Consider the following 19,716-nt stretch of genomic DNA (forward strand, 5'->3'; position numbering starts at 1 on the left):
CGGGCAGCAGCTCCAGGACTGGCATCTGGGCAGGTTACCAGGATGAGGCCCCCAGGTCACTCCGCGCATGTTTTATGAACATGCACTATGTAGCAGGCTGTGGGTTTTTTTGGACTTTACCATTTTATTTTTATGTATTTATTTATTGGAATAGAGTTGATATTATCAGGCCTTGTTTATGTACAAACAGCAATGAAAAAATTCAACATAGTTCCTACCTTCCTGAAGCTTATGATCTAGTAAGAAGCACAGATCATAATTAAATAGTCACAGAAATGATTAACTGATTACTAACATGATAGATGCTGTGAGGAAGAGGCCCAAGGGGCTTTGAGAGCACACAGGAGGGAGCCCAGCTAGGTCTGGGGGGTCAAAGGCTGGCTGAGGGAGTGGCCTTGACGTTGAGCTCTAAAGGATGACTTGGTGCATGAAAGACATTTGCCCGGAGAAAAGGCCTAGAGGGAAAGAAATCAGCATGTGCTGAGCGTTCATTCATTCCATAAATACTTATTCATTAGGTATTAATTAACTATATTCCAGGAACTGTGCTAAGCATTTGGGATCCATTAGTGAGCACAAAGGCAGAGGTCCCCGCCTGCCTGGAGCTGGCCTGCTTGTGACATGTAAGGGGAGAAGCACACAGGGTCAGAACTGGGCGGGTGGACACCGTGGTGTGGCTGAACGTGTGGGGAGAGCTTGAGGGTGACGCTGCAGGCAGGAAGGGGCCAGGTTCCAAGGTCTGCTTCAGCCCCAGAGGAGCCCGAGATCAGAAGGGGCCAGCCTTCCTGGGTGATGTACAGGCAGGGGCAGCACCCACTCATCTTTACATCTCCAGCACCGAAGCCAATGCCTGGCAGCTGGGCGGCACGCAAATGAATGAATCACGCAGGCATGAATGAATGAACGGCGTTAGACAGGTCAGAAAACAATGGGAAGTAAGTTTCAGAAAGAAGATTCTCAGTGTAACCTAAAAGAAGAGATTGAGACACGAGACCAGCTAGGGGGAATTGCAGTTGTCTAGACACAGGTCTGCGTGTTCATTTATTCATGAATTATATACATCAGTGCCACAATACTGATATATTCAGCTAATAAGACATAATAACAGTAGATATTTCAGCAAAAAGCTAAAAATAGAGAATGTATGATTTTCTCCCTCTGCTCCAGTGGAGACCGTTTTCTGGAGCCATGCTCTGGAGGAGGACTGGACGGTGGCAGTGTGTCCGAGGACACAGGGTGCCCCTGCCCCCAGTGGACAGCGGGCAGCTGAGATACGGAGGAGCAGCTGTGGGTGCACGCTGGCACTGAGCAGCTACCCCGGCTCCCTGAACTTGAACCCCACCACCTGACCGGCGTGGAGGACTCCTGGGAAACACGTTTCGCCCAAGTGCAGCACACAGGGTCAAACCCGATTATCCGCATTTGGCGGGATAACTCAAGGGTGAGGAAGAGGAGAGAGGAAGGGAAGGTGGGTGGGAGAGAGGCGATGGGGGCCAAAGCAGATCCAGAGAGAGTGACCGCCTTCTGCCGAGGGCGTGCTCTGACCTGGGGTTACCTGCAAGTGTGCCCCAGCTGGGGCCTCAAGCTGTGCAGCCAGTGTACAGCTCTGCCCTCCAGTTGCAGAACTAAAACAGAAAGCAGAGGGCTGTAGCCACGAGGCCCATCTACACTGATGACCCGTCCACTCCAGAAATGCCTGCCAGGGACTGTGTTTTATCCAGCCACCCACATTCACATTGCTCGTCCACTATGGTGCTTGTTTATCTATCTACTTACCTACTTTTTTTTGGGATATAGTTGACACACGGTATTATACTGGTTTCGGGTGCTCACCACGTGCGTGTAGCTTCCCTTGGAGGTGATAACGCCGACCACCGCTTCCCGAACACCCACCGTGCACCAGCACCAGCCAGGGAGACTTACATTTCGCTCATGCTCCCAGCGGCCCTACAAAGAGGACACCTTTCTCCCTCTCGTTTACAGACAAGGAAGATGAGACTTAAGGACATCACGATTACACAGCTTGTTCCTGTCCAGACCGAGATTAGAACCCGGGCATGTCTGACTCCAGCTGTGTCCGCTTTTCACTGCACCTCCCTCGCCTCACGTGGACAGACACTGGGAGCCGCAGGCCCTGGTCCCAGCGTCCCTTTCCAGCTTCGTTGCCCGGCGTGCCAGCATTCCCATGCGCTTTGCTCAGCCACGTCAAGTATCCTTCCACTCCTAATACCCCAGCCTCTCTCTCAGCGTCTCAAACCTGAATGTCCAGGCTCCTGGTCCGCAGACCACAGCTTGAGTAACAAGGACCTAGAAGCTCACTACAAATGCAAAATCTTAGGCCCCACCTCGGACCTACTGAATCAGGATGTGCATTTTAAGATCCTCAGAGGGTTGGAATATGCATCATAATTTGAGAAGCACTGGCCTCAGCCTGAAGTGCCCTTGGCCTCCCTCCTCAGCAGGCTGCCTTTACTCCATGTTGCCTGGGCACTTATGGCGGTGCCAGGCACTGTGCTTAGCACGGGGGACACAAACTCCAGTTAATGTGAGGCATGTACCCAAGATGATGATGATGTATTCATGGGAGAGATGTGTCAGGAAGTAGTATTTCTTAAGTGGGGGGTTGGGGGGGCTCTGAACAAGGTTAAGACCAGGAGGCAGCATTTTCTAAGCCTCCCTGTCTCCAAGCACCATCACACTCCCAGGCGCCGGGAAAAGGCTCAATGATAGTCCTGGAAGAAAGCAAGGGAGGGAAGGCCCAAGATAAAAAGGGAAGGAGGGAGGAATGAGAGAAGAAAGGGATGCACTAAGTGTGCTTTCCAACGTGACAGCTCAGACAAGATGATGTCCCCACTGACAAGCTTCACCTCAGCACCCGGATACCTGCATCCGGGTCACTGTCATCCACTCAACTCACCTCCTCTCATGTGATTCACCTTCAGTGGTATGACCAGTCTTAAGCAACCAGCCTAGAAGTCTTGGATTTATCCTGGGCCCTTTCTTCTCCTTTGATCTTTCCATACAGCTATTATAAAATCCTGTTATTCGAGTCATTCATGTATTAGTTACTTAGCGTCCACTGTATGTTCTGAGCAGGAGTTCTGGGGTGGAAACGATCACTTCTAGCTGACACACTTGCAGAGCCCTTATGAGAATCGGACGGCCACTGCGTGGTCAGAGAGATGTGAGTCTTGACCCAGCCACTTACTACTTGTAACCTTGGAACCACCCCTTACTCTCTTTGCACCGTCATCTGTGAGAAAAGGGTAACAAGATTACCTCACAGACTTAGGTAGGAATAAATGGAATAAAAGGAATAAATAGAAAGCAGTATGGAGGGTCCTCAAAAAACTAAAATTAGAAATACCATACAACCCAATAATCCCATTTCTGAGGATTTACCCCTCCCAAAAAAATCAAATCACTGGCTCAAAAAATATGCACCCCTATGCTCATTACCACATTATTTACAATAGCCAAGATGTGGAAGCAACCAGTGTCCATCAACAGGTGAACGGAGTTCTGGGGTGGAAACCCCAGGATAAAGAAGTTGAGTTATATATGCAATGGAATGCTATTCAGCCATAAAAAAAAATTCTTGCCATTTGCAACAGCATAGATGGACATGGAGGGTATTACGTCAAGTGAAATAAGCCAGGCAGAGAAAGGCAAAAACCATATGATTTCACTTATATGTGGAATCTAAAAAACAAAAGCACAAAAACAGAACACAGTCTTATAGGCACTGAAAAGTGCCTAGTGGTTACCGTGGGAGTGAGGTTGGGGTGGGTGGCTGGGTGAAATAGGTGAAGGGGCTAAAGAGAGGAGAATCTCAATTATAATATAAATTAGTCATGGGGATGAAAGTACAGCATAGAGAATATACTCAATAATTCTGTAACATCTTTCTATGTTGACAAATAGTAACCACACTAGTTGGGATGAACATTTTAGAATGTAGATAACTGTTGAATCACCATGTTGTATACTTGAAACCAAAAAACACTGTACATCAACTATACTTCAGTTTTAAAAAAAATCAGCTCACACTTGTTTATGCCATTGGACATGTTTGCACTCATTCAACAAACCTAAGTGCCTATTGAATGTCATTTTTTAAACTTACTTTTTATTAAAATGTAAGTGACATGCAACATTATATTGGTCTCAGGTATACAGCATAACGATTTGACATTTGTGTACACATTGCAAAATGATCGACATAGCAAGTCTATTTAAATCTGTCACCTTGCATAGTTACAAAAACATTTTTTCTTGTGATGAGAACTTTTAAGATCTCTCTCAGTAACTTTCAAGTAGGTAACACAGTATTATTGACTATAGTTACCATGCTGTACTTTATAACCCATGACTTATTTATTTTATAACTGGAAGTTTATACCTTTTGACCCCCTTCACCTATTAAAAAAGAAAGAAGGAATAAATGAGCCAAATGCCATTGATATTATAATCATTGTCCTGGAGCAGGGTGGGATTTGAAGGAGCGCTGGGGGACTGACTGAGACAAAGACGGAGCAATGGGAAGATGGAGGCCTGTGTGGGCCATGGTGAGCCATCAGCTCTGGCTGGGGCCCCAGGTATGTGGGAGGTAGGGGGTTAGAAGACTGGAGGGGCTGCTCGGGTCTCAACATGGAGCAGTTCAGTACCAACCCAAGAGCTCTGCAGTGAATTTGATAACAAGAAAAAAACATGTAAAGTTTTTAAAATAGGGAGAATCATGATCAGAATTTGCTCTGCTTGATATGCTGGCTGACAGCAGCAAAGACGGAGAGGGAGGAACCTTCAGCCAGAGATGGGTAGTCAGGTAGAGACCCTGGTTTGCAGGAAGAGAGGTGTCGACCTATGGAGATGGAGAAGATGGCAGTGCGTCCAGTGGAAGCATCTAGTGGGCAGGTGGACATGCTGGCCTTGAATTCAGGAAATGTTTGGGCTGGAGGACAAACTTGGAAGACATCCATGAATGTGTAAATGCCCTGAGGGAGACCAAGGAGGGGAGGGATACTAGTCTAGGGGAACTGGGGAAGCCAGAAAAGCTAGGAGGAGAACTGGGATTTGCAGAATTGTGGGACTAAAAGAAGAGGAGAGCATTGGACCCTACAGATGAAGACCGAGAAAAGGACTTTGAATGTGGCAGAGACAGGCACAAGGGAACCTCAACAGGACAGCTAAGAAACGAGGGCAACTTTCTTAATAGACTTCGGGGCCTAATGTACTGTGAGGCTGGTGGGGAGAGCTTCATAAATATTGGCTGCTTGAAGCAGCTCCCACATCTTGGGCTGAATGCCTTCTGCAAAGCAGCTCAGGTTGACTGCCAGGATCTCCTGAGCTTCAAAGCCTGGCCTGGGAGAGAAGTTGGTTGCTTTGATTTAAAGTAGTGGTGGGAGGAGTTCAGAACCAAAACACAGAGTTACTTCTTTGATCCTGCACTCTTTTGACCTTGAGGATTCATTTAACTGCTTTCCTGTCTTCAGAGCATCTCAGCTAGCTAGGAACCCATCTCCATTTTTAACAGCTCCAGAGGCAATTCCTTAACAACTTCTGGTAGCCTGCTCTACAGTTTCTGCAAACCTTTGCCAAGCTCAATGAGAAAATAGGTCCCTGTGACCCAGAATTTCTGAAAAGCTCACTTGACAAACCGAGTAATGAGTCAACCAATTGGAAAAATAGAGTCAGAGATTGCCCTGCTTCTGGAAAGACAGAGAGTGGGGTCATTGGAGGCTGAAGGAGTAGACTGTGAAGGAGGTGCAGAGGTCAGCATCCCAGAGGGGGTTCTGTAGGGCTCTAACTTGGAGAACTGAGGGGCACTGTCATGCACAAGGACATCAAAAGCATGAATACAAAGCGGCGTTTGTGCTGTGCCCCAAGAATACACTCGAATGAAGTTATTCCCAAGGAATGATTGTCATCAAGGACTTGTCATTGAAGTCTTTCCATTTCTTGGTGCCTAGAACAGATAACCCCTGAGGCCAAGGGCAGCACTTAAACTCAAGGAGGCACATGGAGGGAAAAGAGTGGGACACCAGGGGAACTGTGTGCAGAGAATCAGGATAAAAATAGACACTTGCTGTAGGTAAGATGACGGAGCCCCCAGTCACTTTATGAGAAATAATATTTCATTCGATTTGTAAAAAATCACTTTAGTCACTCAAACATTTATTGAGTTGCTCCTGGGTGCCAGGCTAGGCAATGGGACAGGCTGACACATTCCCTTGAAGGGTGAACAGCCTATTGAGGGAGATAAGTGAGAGCAAACGACTGTGAAACCGCATGAAACAGCTAACAGGCAGGCTCAAGATGATGATGGAGGCAGCGGAGACTTCCTAGACACTGTTGCACTCCTGAAGACCTTCAGTTGAGCTACGCATCTGGGCCACTGGCATTTGCAGACTGTGTATTCATGAATGAAAATCGTCTCCATTGAGTCTTCTAAAAGGTCCCTGTCATGAGGTGATTTGCTGAGACACAAACTTGAATGGCTTAGCAGGAGGCCAGAGGGAACTTGCCAGCCACTAGCTAATGAGTGGACCATGCCTGGCACCTGGCATTCATGTCCCAGCACAGCCGAGCGCTTCTCTTCTCATTGATGCCTATGTAGTAATTCTCATACTGTGATTCACATTTTTTTTTTCTTTGCAGAGGCAGGGAAAAAGGGAGTTAATAAGATACAGTTTTAATGATTAATGAAGTAAGGAGTTTATTTTAATGGCAAAATTTATTTAAGTAGCTTTAGAAATTACCTTTAGAAATTGGTCCCATGTTTATAGAACCATTAAGATTCTGAAAAGATCCCATACATTTTTCAGTTACACTTCACTGCTTTTTATAGTGTAAATTATATGTCAGGGTGACATTCATGATTTTGGAGACTCATAAAGGTCACAGAAGAACCCTTTGAGAATGTCAAAGGTCCAAGCCTGTGAATAATGAGTTATATTTTATTGGCCCTCTGCTGGATATAACAAGGTCTCATTTGAAGTTTGAAGAAAAGATATATCCTTCTTATATGATGTTTCCTAAATTTGGGCAAGGCCACAGTTCTATCCTGTTTATGAAGGCTTAGCATATGCTACCAGAAGGCAAAGGATGATATTTATCCACAAAATTGCAGCCAATTAGCTCAAATCAACAAAGATAACTACATTCCCCATATTGAGTGCTTTTCTCTTGGTCTATTTCCTGGAACCTAATGACCCTTGAAATGCAAGCTCTGGCCCCCTCCCCAAAACACCTTCCCTGTACCTCAAACTTACAATGACAAGACTCAAGCTCAATCTGCTTCCACTTCTGTCTCCTTGCTTTGACTATTAGGATCATATATATTTAATTGGTGAAACCAGAAAATTCAGAATTGGCCAGACTCTGCTCCCAACATCTAATCAGTAACCAAGTACCTCAATTTTACCTCTTAAATGGCTCTCGCATGCAGCCAGGGCCAAATCATCTGTCATCACCATCCTGACACCCTGCCTCTAAACTGTCCTTGCTGTATGCTCCAGATTGATAAGAGTTATTAACCTCAAAATGCAGATATTGCATTCATTGGCTTCCACTGAAGATCAAGTTAGGGTCCTCTCAGCAATCACCTCCTGGCTAGTGATTCTAATGCTCATGGTCTACACATAACACTTTGCAATCCTGTAGCACTGGATACACACCGCTATTAAAGTCATAGTTTATAACACCTGTTAACAGGTTTATCTTCAGTGATCCGTGAGCTCTTGTTCACCTCTGAATCCTGGTGTTTAGCACAAGGTTTGGCTCCTGCCAGGCAGGCAGCGTTTGCTCAATGAAAGGATCAGTGATTGAGATCTGTGACAACAGAGTAAAATGAGAGAAGCCTATTATCAAAGGGCAGAAAAATGCTTTTGTGTTAACTATAAAGTGAATCAAGGTGCCAGGAAAGTTGAAATAAGGATGAAGAGGGCTTTTAGTTCTCAACCGACTTTTAAAATTACTCATCACATCTGTCCTAGCTAAAGACTAACCCCAGCCAGCCTCCTGCAGTCACTAAGTAGGGGTATTTCACACTTAGGCACCAGATCCTACAAATGTTCAATGCTTACAGAAGACAAGAAGCTATTGGCTTTGAAAATGTAAATGTAAAAAGATGCCCTGCAAAAGCATTTGCTAAGTATTTTTTTTTCTGTTTGGTGCAAATCAAATACATGACATGGGTCACATTGCACATAATGTCCAATATCTGTGGTGGCAGGTCCCCCTGGTCAGTTACAGGGAGGCCCTCCTTTGTCCACTCTTCCATTCATGCAGAAACAGCGGTTGGTCAGACTATGTGCCAGTTATTGTGTAGTGCTCTGGAGAAGCAAAGACAGGAATGGGTCCGAGATTCCAGGCTTTGTATGGGGAGAGCTGGATTACTACAAAAGGGGATCCTGGACTTGTATCATTAACAGGTACTATTTAAATCTAGCCTGGTTCCAAAATGTCCTCAAGTACCCCTTGTACTTAGGTCCCTGGTTACCTTGTGTAATGTCCAGGCAGCTGCCAAGCCTTCTAATCCAGCTAGATGGTCGTGCTGGGCACAACCTGTGTCTAGGATGCAGCTACATTCAAACTGTGTTTAGCGTGAATCTATCGCTGCTCAAATTCCCCAATGTGTCGGGGAGTGAAGAGCGTCTTCTAAGAAGGAACAGGTTCGAATGCAGAGCGGAGCTCCTGCTTCAAGCAGAACTCTTGGCATTTTGGTTACTTGGTTTTAGGGCACGGAGAGATTCTGTGGGCCCTCCCCACACAAAGTGGACAGTGGTGGAGAGAAAAGCTGCGTTTCGTACACTACTGGAGCCCCGACTGCACCCGTCCTCAAAGCAGGACACTAGTGGACCTCAAGCCTAACTCACGAACCACCTTAAAATAACTGGAGAATCTCCATATCGCTGCTCCCCTAACCCTTCGCTGCCCCCCCACATTCACTGCCGGGTCCCACAATGTATGTGACTCTGAACAGCGCCACGCCCTTCGCGGCCCACCTGCCGCACCGGCCCGGCGGGTCCCCGCGCCCCTACCCGCAGCCGCTCTCCGGCCCCAACGGGTCTGGGGTCCCCGCGCCCCCAAGCGCAGCCCCTCCCCGGACCCACGTGACGGCCCCTCCAGGTCTAGGGTCCCCGCGCCCCCACCCACAACCCCGCCCCCGGCACACACGTCGGCCCCTCCCGGCGCCAGCGGCCCTTTAAACGGCCCCACCCCGCTTATTACCCCCCCACCACGCGGACGGCAGCCGGAGAGGGACAAAACTCATGGCGCACAGCCAGCTTCCTCCGCGGATCCCGTCCCGGGCGGCCCAGCCCGCGGCGCCCTCCCCCTGGGCCACAGATCCCGGCGCCCTCGGCCCCTGGCGGCCGGCAGAGGAGTGTCCGCGCGGCCCAGCGGCGGGGCGGGGCGGGGCGGCGGGGGTGCAGGTCGCCGCCGCCTCCACCCGCGCCCGGGCCGCCCGCTCGCCCGCCGCTGGGTGCGCTGCACGCGGGGGGCCGCCGCGGTGCAGAGGCTCATGCGGCGGCGGCGGCGGCGGCGGCGGCTGTCGCTGCTGCAGCCGCGGAGGCAGACGCACCGGGCGCTGCCGCCGCCGCCGCCCTCCCCCGGCTCCATGCCGCCGCCTCTCCGGCGAGGGGCGGGGGGCTCCGGCCCCGGGTGGGCGCCGCTGCTCGCCGCGCCGCTCCCCTCCCTGCCCTCCGCGCGGGCGCTGGAGCCGGCGGGGGCGCCCTCCACCTCCTAGGAGCGCACGCTCGGCGCGCCCTGCCGGAGAGGGGCGGGCGGGGCGGGGGCGGCGTCGGGGCGGCCGGGACCCCGCGCGGCGGCCGGAGGAGGGGGCTCCCCCGGAGGATGCCCGGCGGCCGCTCCCCGCTCCGGGGCGCCAGCTGAGCGGACCTGCACCGGGAGCAGGAGGCGCGTCGCCATGCCGGCGTGACGGGCGCCCCCGGCTGCCCCACGCCGCGCCGCGCCGGCGCCGGGCCGCAGGATGGGCTGTATCCAGAGCATCACCTGCAAGGCGCGGATCCGGCGCGAGAACATCGTGGTGTACGATGTGTGCGCCACCATCGACCAGTGCCCCACGCGCATCGAGGAGACCTCGCCCATCGTCCTGCGCTACAAGACCCCCTACTTCAAAGCCTCGGCCCGCGTGGTCATGCCCCCCATCCCCCGCCACGAGACCTGGGTGGTGGGCTGGATCCAGGCGTGCAACCAGATGGAGTTCTTCAACACCTACAGCGACCTGGGCATGTAAGCGACCGGCCGCGCGGAGCGGGAGCGGGCGCCGGGCCCCGTCTCCTCGCTCCGCCCGGCCCTCCGCCCTAGCTCCTCGCGCTCTCCATCCTCCTTCTAAACCTGCCTCCCGCCTCCTTTTCCACCTCCCTCCTCCCAGCGCTTTTGTTTCAGCGGCAGGGCGGGTGTAGGGAGGCTCCTCGCGGGGGCGTCTTCTCGTGGTTCGCCTCTGGCTCCCCATAGACGCGAAGGGAACCGTGCCGGCGGGAAGAACGCGGCAGGGACGGTTCTCGAGACGGGCATGGGAGCGGCTGGAGAGGGCCCGGGGAGTTTCGGGGCGCTGTCTGTGCTTTGTGGGGCTTCCGGCAGAGTTTGGGGGACCTGTGGCGAGAGGAGTGGAGTGAAGTGTCGGGGGCGCGTGGGCAGTGCCGCGCGTCCCCTGGAGAAACCCGAGCGGACTTGGAGGGGGTCCCGGGCGCCCGATCGGGACTTGGCGGGTCTGCTCTAGTTCCCTTGACTGTAGAAGTCGAGCCCGGTCCCCCTGGCCAGGAAGCCCGCAGGCGTTTCCATGCGGATCCTCAAGTCCCGCCGAGCCCCCGCTAGGGCCCGGAGCGCTTCGGACCGCACGATCTCCGCGGCGGTGGGGAGCTGGCAGGGCCGGGGCGCGCTGGGTGTCTTATGCTCAAGGAAAGCATGGGTCTCTTGTTTGAAAGTCTGGGGTCTTACTCCGAACTTTACCAATTGCGGCGCTGGAAGGGAGTCCCCGGCGCCCACCACGTCCTGCAGGAGAGCTGGGAGCTCTCCAACTTCCTTCAGCAGCGCCGCTCGGCGCGCGCCGGGCTGCACGGCTGTGGGGGACCCGGGACCGCGGCGACCCGGGCCGCCAGGAGCCCACCGCCTGCCCCGGAGTCTCAGGCTGCGCTGTGAAATTTTCTCAGTTTTCGCAATGCTCTGCCCACCATCTTTCAGAAGTTGATCCTGAGCAGTTGGCAACGACAGTAGCTCCATCCTGAGCAGTTGGCAACGACAGTAGCTCAAAGGTTTGGGGCCTGCATTCTACCTGTTTTGCAATGTAGGTCTCTAGAGCACCCCAATTAGCCTGCAGCCCACAGGGAATCCCTGTTCTGGATATGCAGCCTCATTTCATTCATTAATTGAAAACTCGAGCGCTATCAAGGTTCAGCTGTTGAATATGACTGTGGGGTGGGTGAGTTCTGTTTTTAATGGTTTGTTATGTTTTTAACAGCAGTGTGCAGGTTTCTGATTGCACCCTGAGAGCACATAAGTTAGCACTAGGCACAGGTGCTAAAAGTAGTTTAGACAGGCCATTTGCATCCCTCTCCTCCCCCAGGAGTCTCGACTTCTCTCTAAGCATGACAGCTCACTGGGTGCTGAGAAAGTCAGTCCTTGAGAATGCTGGGAGAGTCCAGTTTCCTGTATGCCTTACACGCGGGGTTCTTGTTCTGGAAGGCAGCTGGATGTGAGAAACAGGGGACATGTTATTTTGGGTGAATCATGCCATTTAAAACAGACACACCCTCCAAACACTGGTTATATCTGAACTCATGTGTCTCTCAAATGCTGTGGTTTTTTTTTTTTTTTTTTTTTAGAAATCCATTATTTCCAGCAAAGTTGGAGAAAGTCACAGACAGACTGGGCAAAGGTCCTCCCCTTTGTCTCCCTGGTCTGCCCCTTATGGCTGTGTACATCCTGTTGGGGCTGGGAGGCCGGGGGTAGGGGTGGTCATTGCTGCCTGGCCTGTAGAGGCAGCCAGGAGAGACTGAGAAGGAACAGCCCTACTTTTCCCAAGACTGCACAGCCATGTAATTTACATCTCTTGTAAATTAGTAGATCAAAAGCAAATAAATAATTCTTCCCATTTGAAAAAATATATTCTACCTCAGAAAAAGCCATGTTGAGATATAAACAGGCATGAATGTCCTTGAATCTATGGGAGGTTATGTGTCCACAATGGAAGCAACTTCCATTGAATCGGTACTGGCTCTATGGGACACGTATTCCCTCACCATTCCTTGCTGAATTCTTGCCTTTGGGGTTTAGAGAGAAGTTTTGCTTTGAAGCTGCCATTGCCAGGATTTTAAGATTCTTGGTGTCCATATTGTTGATGGACGGGAACAAAAGCAGTCCCCAGGAAGTCAGCAAGTATGTTATTGTAGATCTGTCCAGAACCTACCAGTGTTCATGGTTGTAATAGTGTGTGTTTAAGGCCAGTTTGGAGCCCAGATTTCGCTGAACCAATTTCCACAAAATGTGCATGCCCTGCACACTTTTTCATGGGAGTATAAACTTTTTCATGGGAACTCATATCGCACGAAAGCCGCTGCAGTCTGTCAGTTACTGTGCCCACTTTAGCGAGTGCCGGGAGGGCAGGAACACAATGCCAAGCCGCGTTTCCACTCCTGTGCTCTTGTTACGTGAGGCCTGATACGATAATGTGTAGGTTAGACAGCAGCCTTTTCCACATTGTAAAAGTGACCATACCAGAAGAAGTCCACCACTTAAAATGGCAAAAAGCCTCTGTCTACCAGCTTGAAAGAAAACATGAGCTTCTTGTGGTTTCCACAGTCCCGAGAAAGGGTAGGCTTCCGAAGGAGCATTCGGAGTAGTAGATAATCATCGTGGCCGGACTTAATGTGAACATGAACTCAAGTGACCTGGGACTTCCTCAAAGCCTTCTGTAGAAACCGGGTTGGTGAGTAATTGTGGCATGGATTTATTTTTCATTTAGCCCTGTGAGGCCTGTGAATGCAGCCCTTCTGTAAGCCCATCCTCCAGGGAGGAGGGGACACTGGCTTTTCTCAGTCAACCCGTTAATAAACAAATATTGACCAAATGCCTCCAATATACAGGCACCAGCAAAGAAAACAAGGGAATAAGCAGGCAGCTTCACTGTTCTTCGGTGTAGGAGGCAGGGACACATGCAGAAAAAGCCAGTGCCCCCAGGGAGTATAGGAGACATACTGGAGGGAGGGGTGGGAACTGAACCTGGGCACGAGGAATGGGTACAACTCAGCTAGGCAAGGAGAGACTAATCCTAAAGGGGAAGAACAGCATAGGGAAGCTGAAGGTGCCCTGAGGGGCACACATAGGCTCCCTTAAGTAGGAGAACACTGGGTGGTCAGGTCTGGTGGGGAAGGCCTAGGACAATCTGATCTGGAAAAGAGGACGGTGGGGTCAGGTCTTCTTACCCAGACAGTCCGACGGAACTCTGCAGTCCTTCATGCCCCCCGGGCATGCAGGAAGTTTTCAGGCGAGGCATAAGACCCTCATGATGGAACGGGTCCGAATGCTCCAGTGTAATACCCAGGAGGGCTCCTGAGGGGGCTGAACAAGGATGGAGGTCATGTATCAAGGGTGGATGAGGTGCAGCCACGGTCAGGGGAGCGTGGCAGTGGCTACCCAAAGGCCCTTCCCACTCTCTGAGCTCACGTGCATTGCCTTCTAGGGGCATAAAGGAACCCTCTGGTCAGCCCAGGGCTGCTGGTGTGGAGCCATCTCCATGGCCAACCTGGAGGACCTTGGCCTGGGTGAAATGTCAAGAGGTCAGAGCTCACTCCTGTCCTTCAAAGGACAGCTCCTACCTGCCTCTACACTCCCTCAGCACCAGCATTATTGAGGGTCTGACTCTGTTCCTGTTCAGTTCGGTCCAAGTCCTGGCTACTGTTTATTCCAGAACTGTTCTTGCTCCGTCTGTCTGTGATTCCCACGTTGGCCAATCCAGTAGGCACTTTGGAGAGATACTCACCTTTTCAGCAATATTTCATGCAGTTGACAGCTTCCTCTGCCTTGAATCACTCCCATCTTTTAGCTTTCCTGCTATTTTTGGAGGTGTACCTCTGTCTTACCTCCAAACCCCGTTTATCAGGACACTCTGCGTGCTGCACTCTCCCTGGGTCACTGCTTCCAGCCCAGCCGCACAGCTGCTCTCTGCGATGAGTAGTCACCTGCCCTTAGCGGGGGGTGTCTGCATTTCCCCGTGGCTGTCTGAAAGACGGCGAAGCCTAATGCATCCAAATCTGAGCTCCTGATCACCATTACAGCTTCTGCCCCATCTTAGTAAAAACACCTCCAGCTCCTGAGTTGCTCAAGCTGAGACATCTCTGTGTCATCGCGGACATTTCCCCCCACATCCAGTCCATCATCAGATCCTACCGATCCCGTCTCAGGATAGCTCTGCAATCCTGCCGCTGTCCTGTGTCCACCCACCCATCTCAGGACATGTCACCGCCAACTGTCGCCTGCTCCAGCAGAGGATTCCTGACCAAACCTGCCTCCTCCATTCCTGCCCTCCCGCTGGTCTCTTCTGCACACAGTAGCCAGAGTGATATTTTAAAAGCATAAATGCTATCACTTAACCTGCTTAAACCGTGGAATGACTTTCTGTTGCAATTGGGGTAAAATTTGAAGGCCTCTCCCTGCTCTGAATTTCTGTTCTGAAGCCATGTCAGCCTTCTTCTGCGTCTTCAAAGGAACCGGCTTCATCCCGGGTCAGAACTTTTCTATGTGCAGCTCTGTCTGAAGTGCCCTCCTTGCCTACGGTTCCCTAGCAATTCCCTGCTTCTCAATCACGCTGCACCCTCAGAGAGGCCCCCTCTGATTCCACTGTTTAAAATAGGGTTCTGTTCTCCTTAGATGGTGATAAAGCATCATTTGTCCCAGTTAGTAAGAATGGAACTATGTTTATTTCACCTGTGGCCCACCCACTAGAGTGTAAACTCCACGAAGGCAGGTGTTGCATCCATTTTATTCCCTATGAACAGTGCTTCGTCCATGGTAAATGTTCAATAAACATTTAATAAAAATAAATAAATGAGCTGTTTTTCTGACCTCAAATAGTCTTTGTCGTCTTCAGCAAATCCCGCCTCTTCACATCAGCTTTCCACACTAAACCCCAGGCAGGCCTTGAGCTCTGGACCCTGCGGCTGTCACTTAGCACAGAAAGAGTTTCACTCCACTGTGCTTGGCTCATTGTGTTCTGCGTCCCCCACCAGAACGCACGGCTTGTTTTGTTACCTCCCCTGCCTCCCTGCGGTGTCGTGCGCACCAGGAGTGGTGTTCGCAAACACTGAAGTCCAGCTCTCAGGTCATTCAGTCTGCCCAGGCAGGTGTGACATAGAAACCCTGAGGTGCCGTTCCACCGGCGTCACTTACTCGTGACCTCAATCCCTGGTCTTGTGCAGGTAACGGCCCTGACCATTGCTTAAACACCTTGCCCGGGAGTGTCAGGCCCCAGAGCTAATGCTCCCCTTCTTGACTGCCTGTCTAGCGCAGCTTTGGGTGTGGCCCTCACTGGCCCCAGAGGTGCCTTCTCTGGGCATTTTGCTCCAGAGGGCCAGCCCAGCCCATCTGCCCAGGGGGCCTGATGAGCCTCCAGGCCACTTGCCCCCACACCCACCCCCCCATTCCCATCACTACCCTTCACCAAAAACATGGGGGACCGCCGCCTGCAGCGTCAGATGGCAGAGCAGGGTGCAGTCCCCTTGTTAGAGGCCTGTGTGCCCTTGAAGGGGAGATGGCGTAGCCCTTTGCCTCTAATCTTCTCCGTCTCTGCCAAAGAGGAGCAGCAGAGGATTAGCTGGTCTTTCCAGGAAGCAGTGAGCTCACTGGAGATAAAGAGCAGCTCAGAGTTGGAGGGGTAGGTGGAGCGGGGAAGAGACCAATGAAGAGCCCATGAGTTGGAAGGGGAGAAAGAAACGGGGAGTTAAAGATGCCTGGGGTGCTAAAAGATGGCTGCATGGGTGCAGGTGGGACCGGGAAAGCAGACACAGCGGCTGGGAGTGTGTCAGACTGCAGGGTGTCCGACCTTCCACATGGCCACAGAGGCCGGTGCTTTGCGTTCTAGGTTAGGAAAGCAGGCTGGCCACTGGTAAGGAAATGCGGACTATGGTGTGGGAGCCCGGCTATCCCCTTTCCCTCTGATGTGGATAGCATGCTATCCTGCCTGGCCCTTCCCTCAGCCGTGAGCTGGATGCCTACCTGGTATGTGTTCTTTTGTATGTAACAGTAATAGCAGTGTAAACCCATTCCGCTTCCCAGACCCAATTCCAATGGGCGTTAGGTATGTGGGAGGGGTCTTCCCACACTAACACCAAGCAATTCTCCAACACCAGCAGAGTGTCTGAGAACTCAATTCTGATGCTATCTGCCCAGAGGCAGCACCAGATGCCCAGGTTTAGGGCTCCGTCCTACAGGACTGCCCTCCACCCCCAACTCCAGACGCGGGTCACAAGCCCCAGGCAGTTCCCTGTGCTTCTGACCTACCGGCTGCAGATGGGAGGTTCCCACAATCTCCCCCTTAGGTTCGATTAATTTGCTAGAGTGGCTCACAGAACTCAGGAAAACACTTAGTTTACCAGTTTAATAAAGGATATCGTAAAGGATACAAGTTAAGACAGAGGAAGAGACATATAGGCCAAGGTGCCAAATAAAGGAGCTTCTGCCCTCGTGGAGCCTGGGGCCTGGCCCGGTGGCACGTGGAGGTGTCTGGCTCCCGGAGCAGAGAAGCTCCCTGACGGTGAAGCAGGGTCCGAGAGCGCCATACGCTTTTCTCAGGGGTTTTGTGAGCGCTTCACTGCACAGTCATGATCGACTAAATTATTGGCCATTGACCCATCCAAGCTCCAGCCCTGGCCCTTGGGTGGGGTCCAAAAAGTCTGTCATTAACATGACAAAACACCCATTTCACTTTTAAGACCGCAGTGTTTTCAGGAACTGTGGATAAAGACCAAATATACCTGGGACATATGTAGTTGGGCATCTGAATGACCAGATACGTATTTCTCATGACTCACTATATCACACTACCTTACTGACGAGGAAACCGAGGCCCCAGGAGGCAGACAGCTCGCGGGTGCTGGGTATCTAGTAAGAGGCGGAGCTGGGATGTCTTCTGACCCGCGCCCTGCCTGCCTATACTCTGTCGTGGCGTGGCTGGCGGGGGCACAGGTCAGTGCTGGGAACCCAGTGTTGTGGCTGCCCAGGGGGCCTCCTTCCCCAGCGGCCCCAGAGGAGATCACAGGCCCCCAGAGCCGCAGCAGCTCCATGCTCACCAGCCAGTGGAGCCACTGATAAGAAAAGTGGTCACACACGAGAGAGGGGCCACGATTCCTGTTGTGGCAACATTAAACAGGCCCCGAGAAGTGGCCATACTACAAAAATTGGCTGTTGGTGAGAAGGAATCACATGATCCTTCTGGTGAGAGTCACAGGGCCAGGGCCTGCCCTGGGCCAGGGGTGCCTGGGAGGGCTCGGAGCCCCCACGCCAGCAGCAGAGAAGCTCACAGCAGGAGTTGCCCCCAGAGGCCACCATGGGGCAGGTCACCCCTTGTTTGCACAAGTCCAATCAATGAGGCGTTTTGGAGTTGCTGTGCTGGGTTTTAGCTCAGGGGGGGTGCACCATGCCCCCATTCACAGGAGGACCTTCAGGGTGGGGGAAAATCAGAGGTCTGTGCTGGGCGCTTCCCCCACGTTGCTGGGTGGAGATCCCAGGGTGAGGGGGGTCTGTGTGCAGTACAGGCCCACAGGCAGCTCCCAGCAGGAGCAAAGCCGTGACCCCTGTGGGAGGCATTCCGAGCTCCTCTGCAAAATGTCACTGTTCCTCTGGAGTTTTCTGTTCCTTTCCTAACTGGGCCTAGCAGTGCTGTTTGTTCTGGTTTGTGTATTTCCTCTCTCGATGCGACCACTGATGCGAGGTGGCTCACAGGGAGAGGTGTGGGGATGGGCTGGGGCAGGCTCCCCGGACAGCTCCACTTCAGGGACCCCACTGGCCAGTCAGGGCTGCAGGTTCAGCCCCACGCCCCCTCCACCAGAGCAGCCCTGCACAGTCACCCCGACCACTCAGTAACTAGACTTGGGAAGCCATGTGTCCCTCAGACCCTCCAGATGGTTGCTGTTTGGATGGATGGTTAGGAGAAGAGGACGCCTTTCTGGTGGTGTGAGTGATGCAGGCTCTGCCCAGCTCTTGGGTCCACCCCCCTTGCCCCGCCCCGGCTCCTAGGGATTCTTGCACTGAGGCTCCTTCTCCCAAGGCCCCCGGAGGCCGTCCTGACATCGTGGGGCCCCTGCTTCTTCACTGGGTTCCAGGATACCAGGCAGCTGGCATTGTTCACTGAACCGGCTCCCCAGCATGATGGGCGTTTGAGTTAGAAGGCTGGGATTGAGTGCCAGCTGTGTGACCTTTGGCAGGTCCCTTAACAACTCAGTGTTGAGTCTGCGCACACCTGCATGGGCAGTAGAAGGGCTGTCCTGTCCTCTCACTGGGTCAGGAATCAAGTGAGATGAGACCGTGAGAGGTTCCCCAAACTGTGACGTGCTCTGCACATGCTATTTTTATCATCACGGGCATGATCGTTACTGCTGGACAGTGACTCTGGGTCAGCCTCAAGGAACAGGAAGGTGGTGCGCGTGGCCTTGCGGCTTCCCTGGGCAGAGAAACACTTGGACCCTCTAGAGAGTTCCCAGACTTGTCAGCCACCGTGCGGCCACAGCCCCACTCAGAGCTGGCAGGGAGGAGAGAGGCTCGCCTTGTGCTGGGGAGCCAGGGAGCCAGGGAGCCAGGGAGCCGGGGCCATTTTCCACGCGTGCACAGGAAGATGGTGGCTGTTGTTCATCCCACCCAGAAGTCACCTCCCCGACTGACTCCAGGAGTGTCCAGGACCCCAGTGCTTTCAGTTCCTGGGGAGGATGCCTGAAGCTCAGTCATGCACCCTAGGGACTGTGTGCCCCACCTCCAGGCTCTTGGGAGGTGACAGTCAGCTCAGTGTGGAGCCAGGGACTCAGGGGCGGAGCCAAACTAGAGCTGTTTGTGCTCAGGAAGGTCATGACTTTTACAGCCTGGGTGAGACCAGCTGTAAATGAGACCAGCATCATTTCTGTCCCAAACTATTTTTAATATACTCTATTCTTTCCAAGTCCCTTTCATGGTTTGGTTTCTTTATAAGGAGACCTCACATAATTAACTTGACCATATCTTGAACATATTTAGGGCAACCATTATTTCCATTTTAGATAAGCAATTGGAGGCCCAAAGAGGTTAAACAGCCTCCTCAAGATCACCCTGGCAGGGGCTGGTAGCCTCAGGCCTGGTCCCTGGACCTCCCAACGCCTGTCCCAGTGGCCTCCTGCGCCAAGTGCATGTGGTCAGCCAACCCGGCACAGGAGCTGGGGGTAAGAGAGGGCCTCCTCAGAGCCTTGTACGTGGAGCACCTCTGGGTCAGGCGGCACATGGGCACTTTTGGGGCATCATCTTTGGCCTCTGCAGACAAGAGGGGGTATATAGGAACATCGCAGTGTATTCAACAAAAGCAAAGAAAAATCTTCAGGATGTCAGATTAAAACCAAATAAATAAGACCCTGGTCTCTGATGGCTCCTCAGTGAGGTTCCATGATGGGCCTGCCCCATAAAGTGCCCGACTGCTTGCTGTCTTGGGGACTGACCTTTCCAAGCTGGCTTATGGGCCTG

The 19,716-nt window shown here is 52.3% G+C and overlaps 1 protein-coding gene and 1 long non-coding RNA gene across 7 annotated transcripts in view; one reads left to right on the plus strand and one right to left on the minus strand.

Annotated features, from left to right (window-relative positions):
- The window catches only part of LOC108392596 (uncharacterized), a 78,179-nt gene extending 67,855 nt beyond the window's left edge, over positions 1-10,324 (minus strand). For all 5 annotated transcript variants that reach the window (XR_012124914.1, XR_012124911.1, XR_012124910.1 and 2 more), the window contains exon 1: positions 10,186-10,324. This is a non-coding gene — a long non-coding RNA (uncharacterized lncRNA). The remainder of the gene's footprint in view (positions 1-10,185) is intronic.
- The window catches only part of FAM78B (family with sequence similarity 78 member B), a 310,016-nt gene that overhangs the window by 223,220 nt on the left and 67,080 nt on the right, over positions 1-19,716 (plus strand). The window contains exons 1-2 of one of the 2 annotated variants that reach the window (XM_017652934.3): positions 9,269-10,254; positions 13,703-15,090. In XM_017652934.3, coding sequence (XP_017508423.3) covers positions 9,992-10,254; positions 13,703-14,285 — 846 coding nt within the window. In that variant the 5' untranslated portion in view covers positions 9,269-9,991 and the 3' untranslated portion in view covers positions 14,286-15,090. Of the gene's footprint in view, positions 10,255-13,702; positions 15,091-19,716 lie in introns of those variants that run through there. The other variant, XM_037023754.2, reaches the window with a different exon arrangement.

The sequence above is a fragment of the Manis javanica genome, chromosome 14 (assembly GCF_040802235.1).
Source record: "Manis javanica isolate MJ-LG chromosome 14, MJ_LKY, whole genome shotgun sequence".
NCBI lineage: Eukaryota > Metazoa > Chordata > Mammalia > Pholidota > Manidae > Manis > Manis javanica.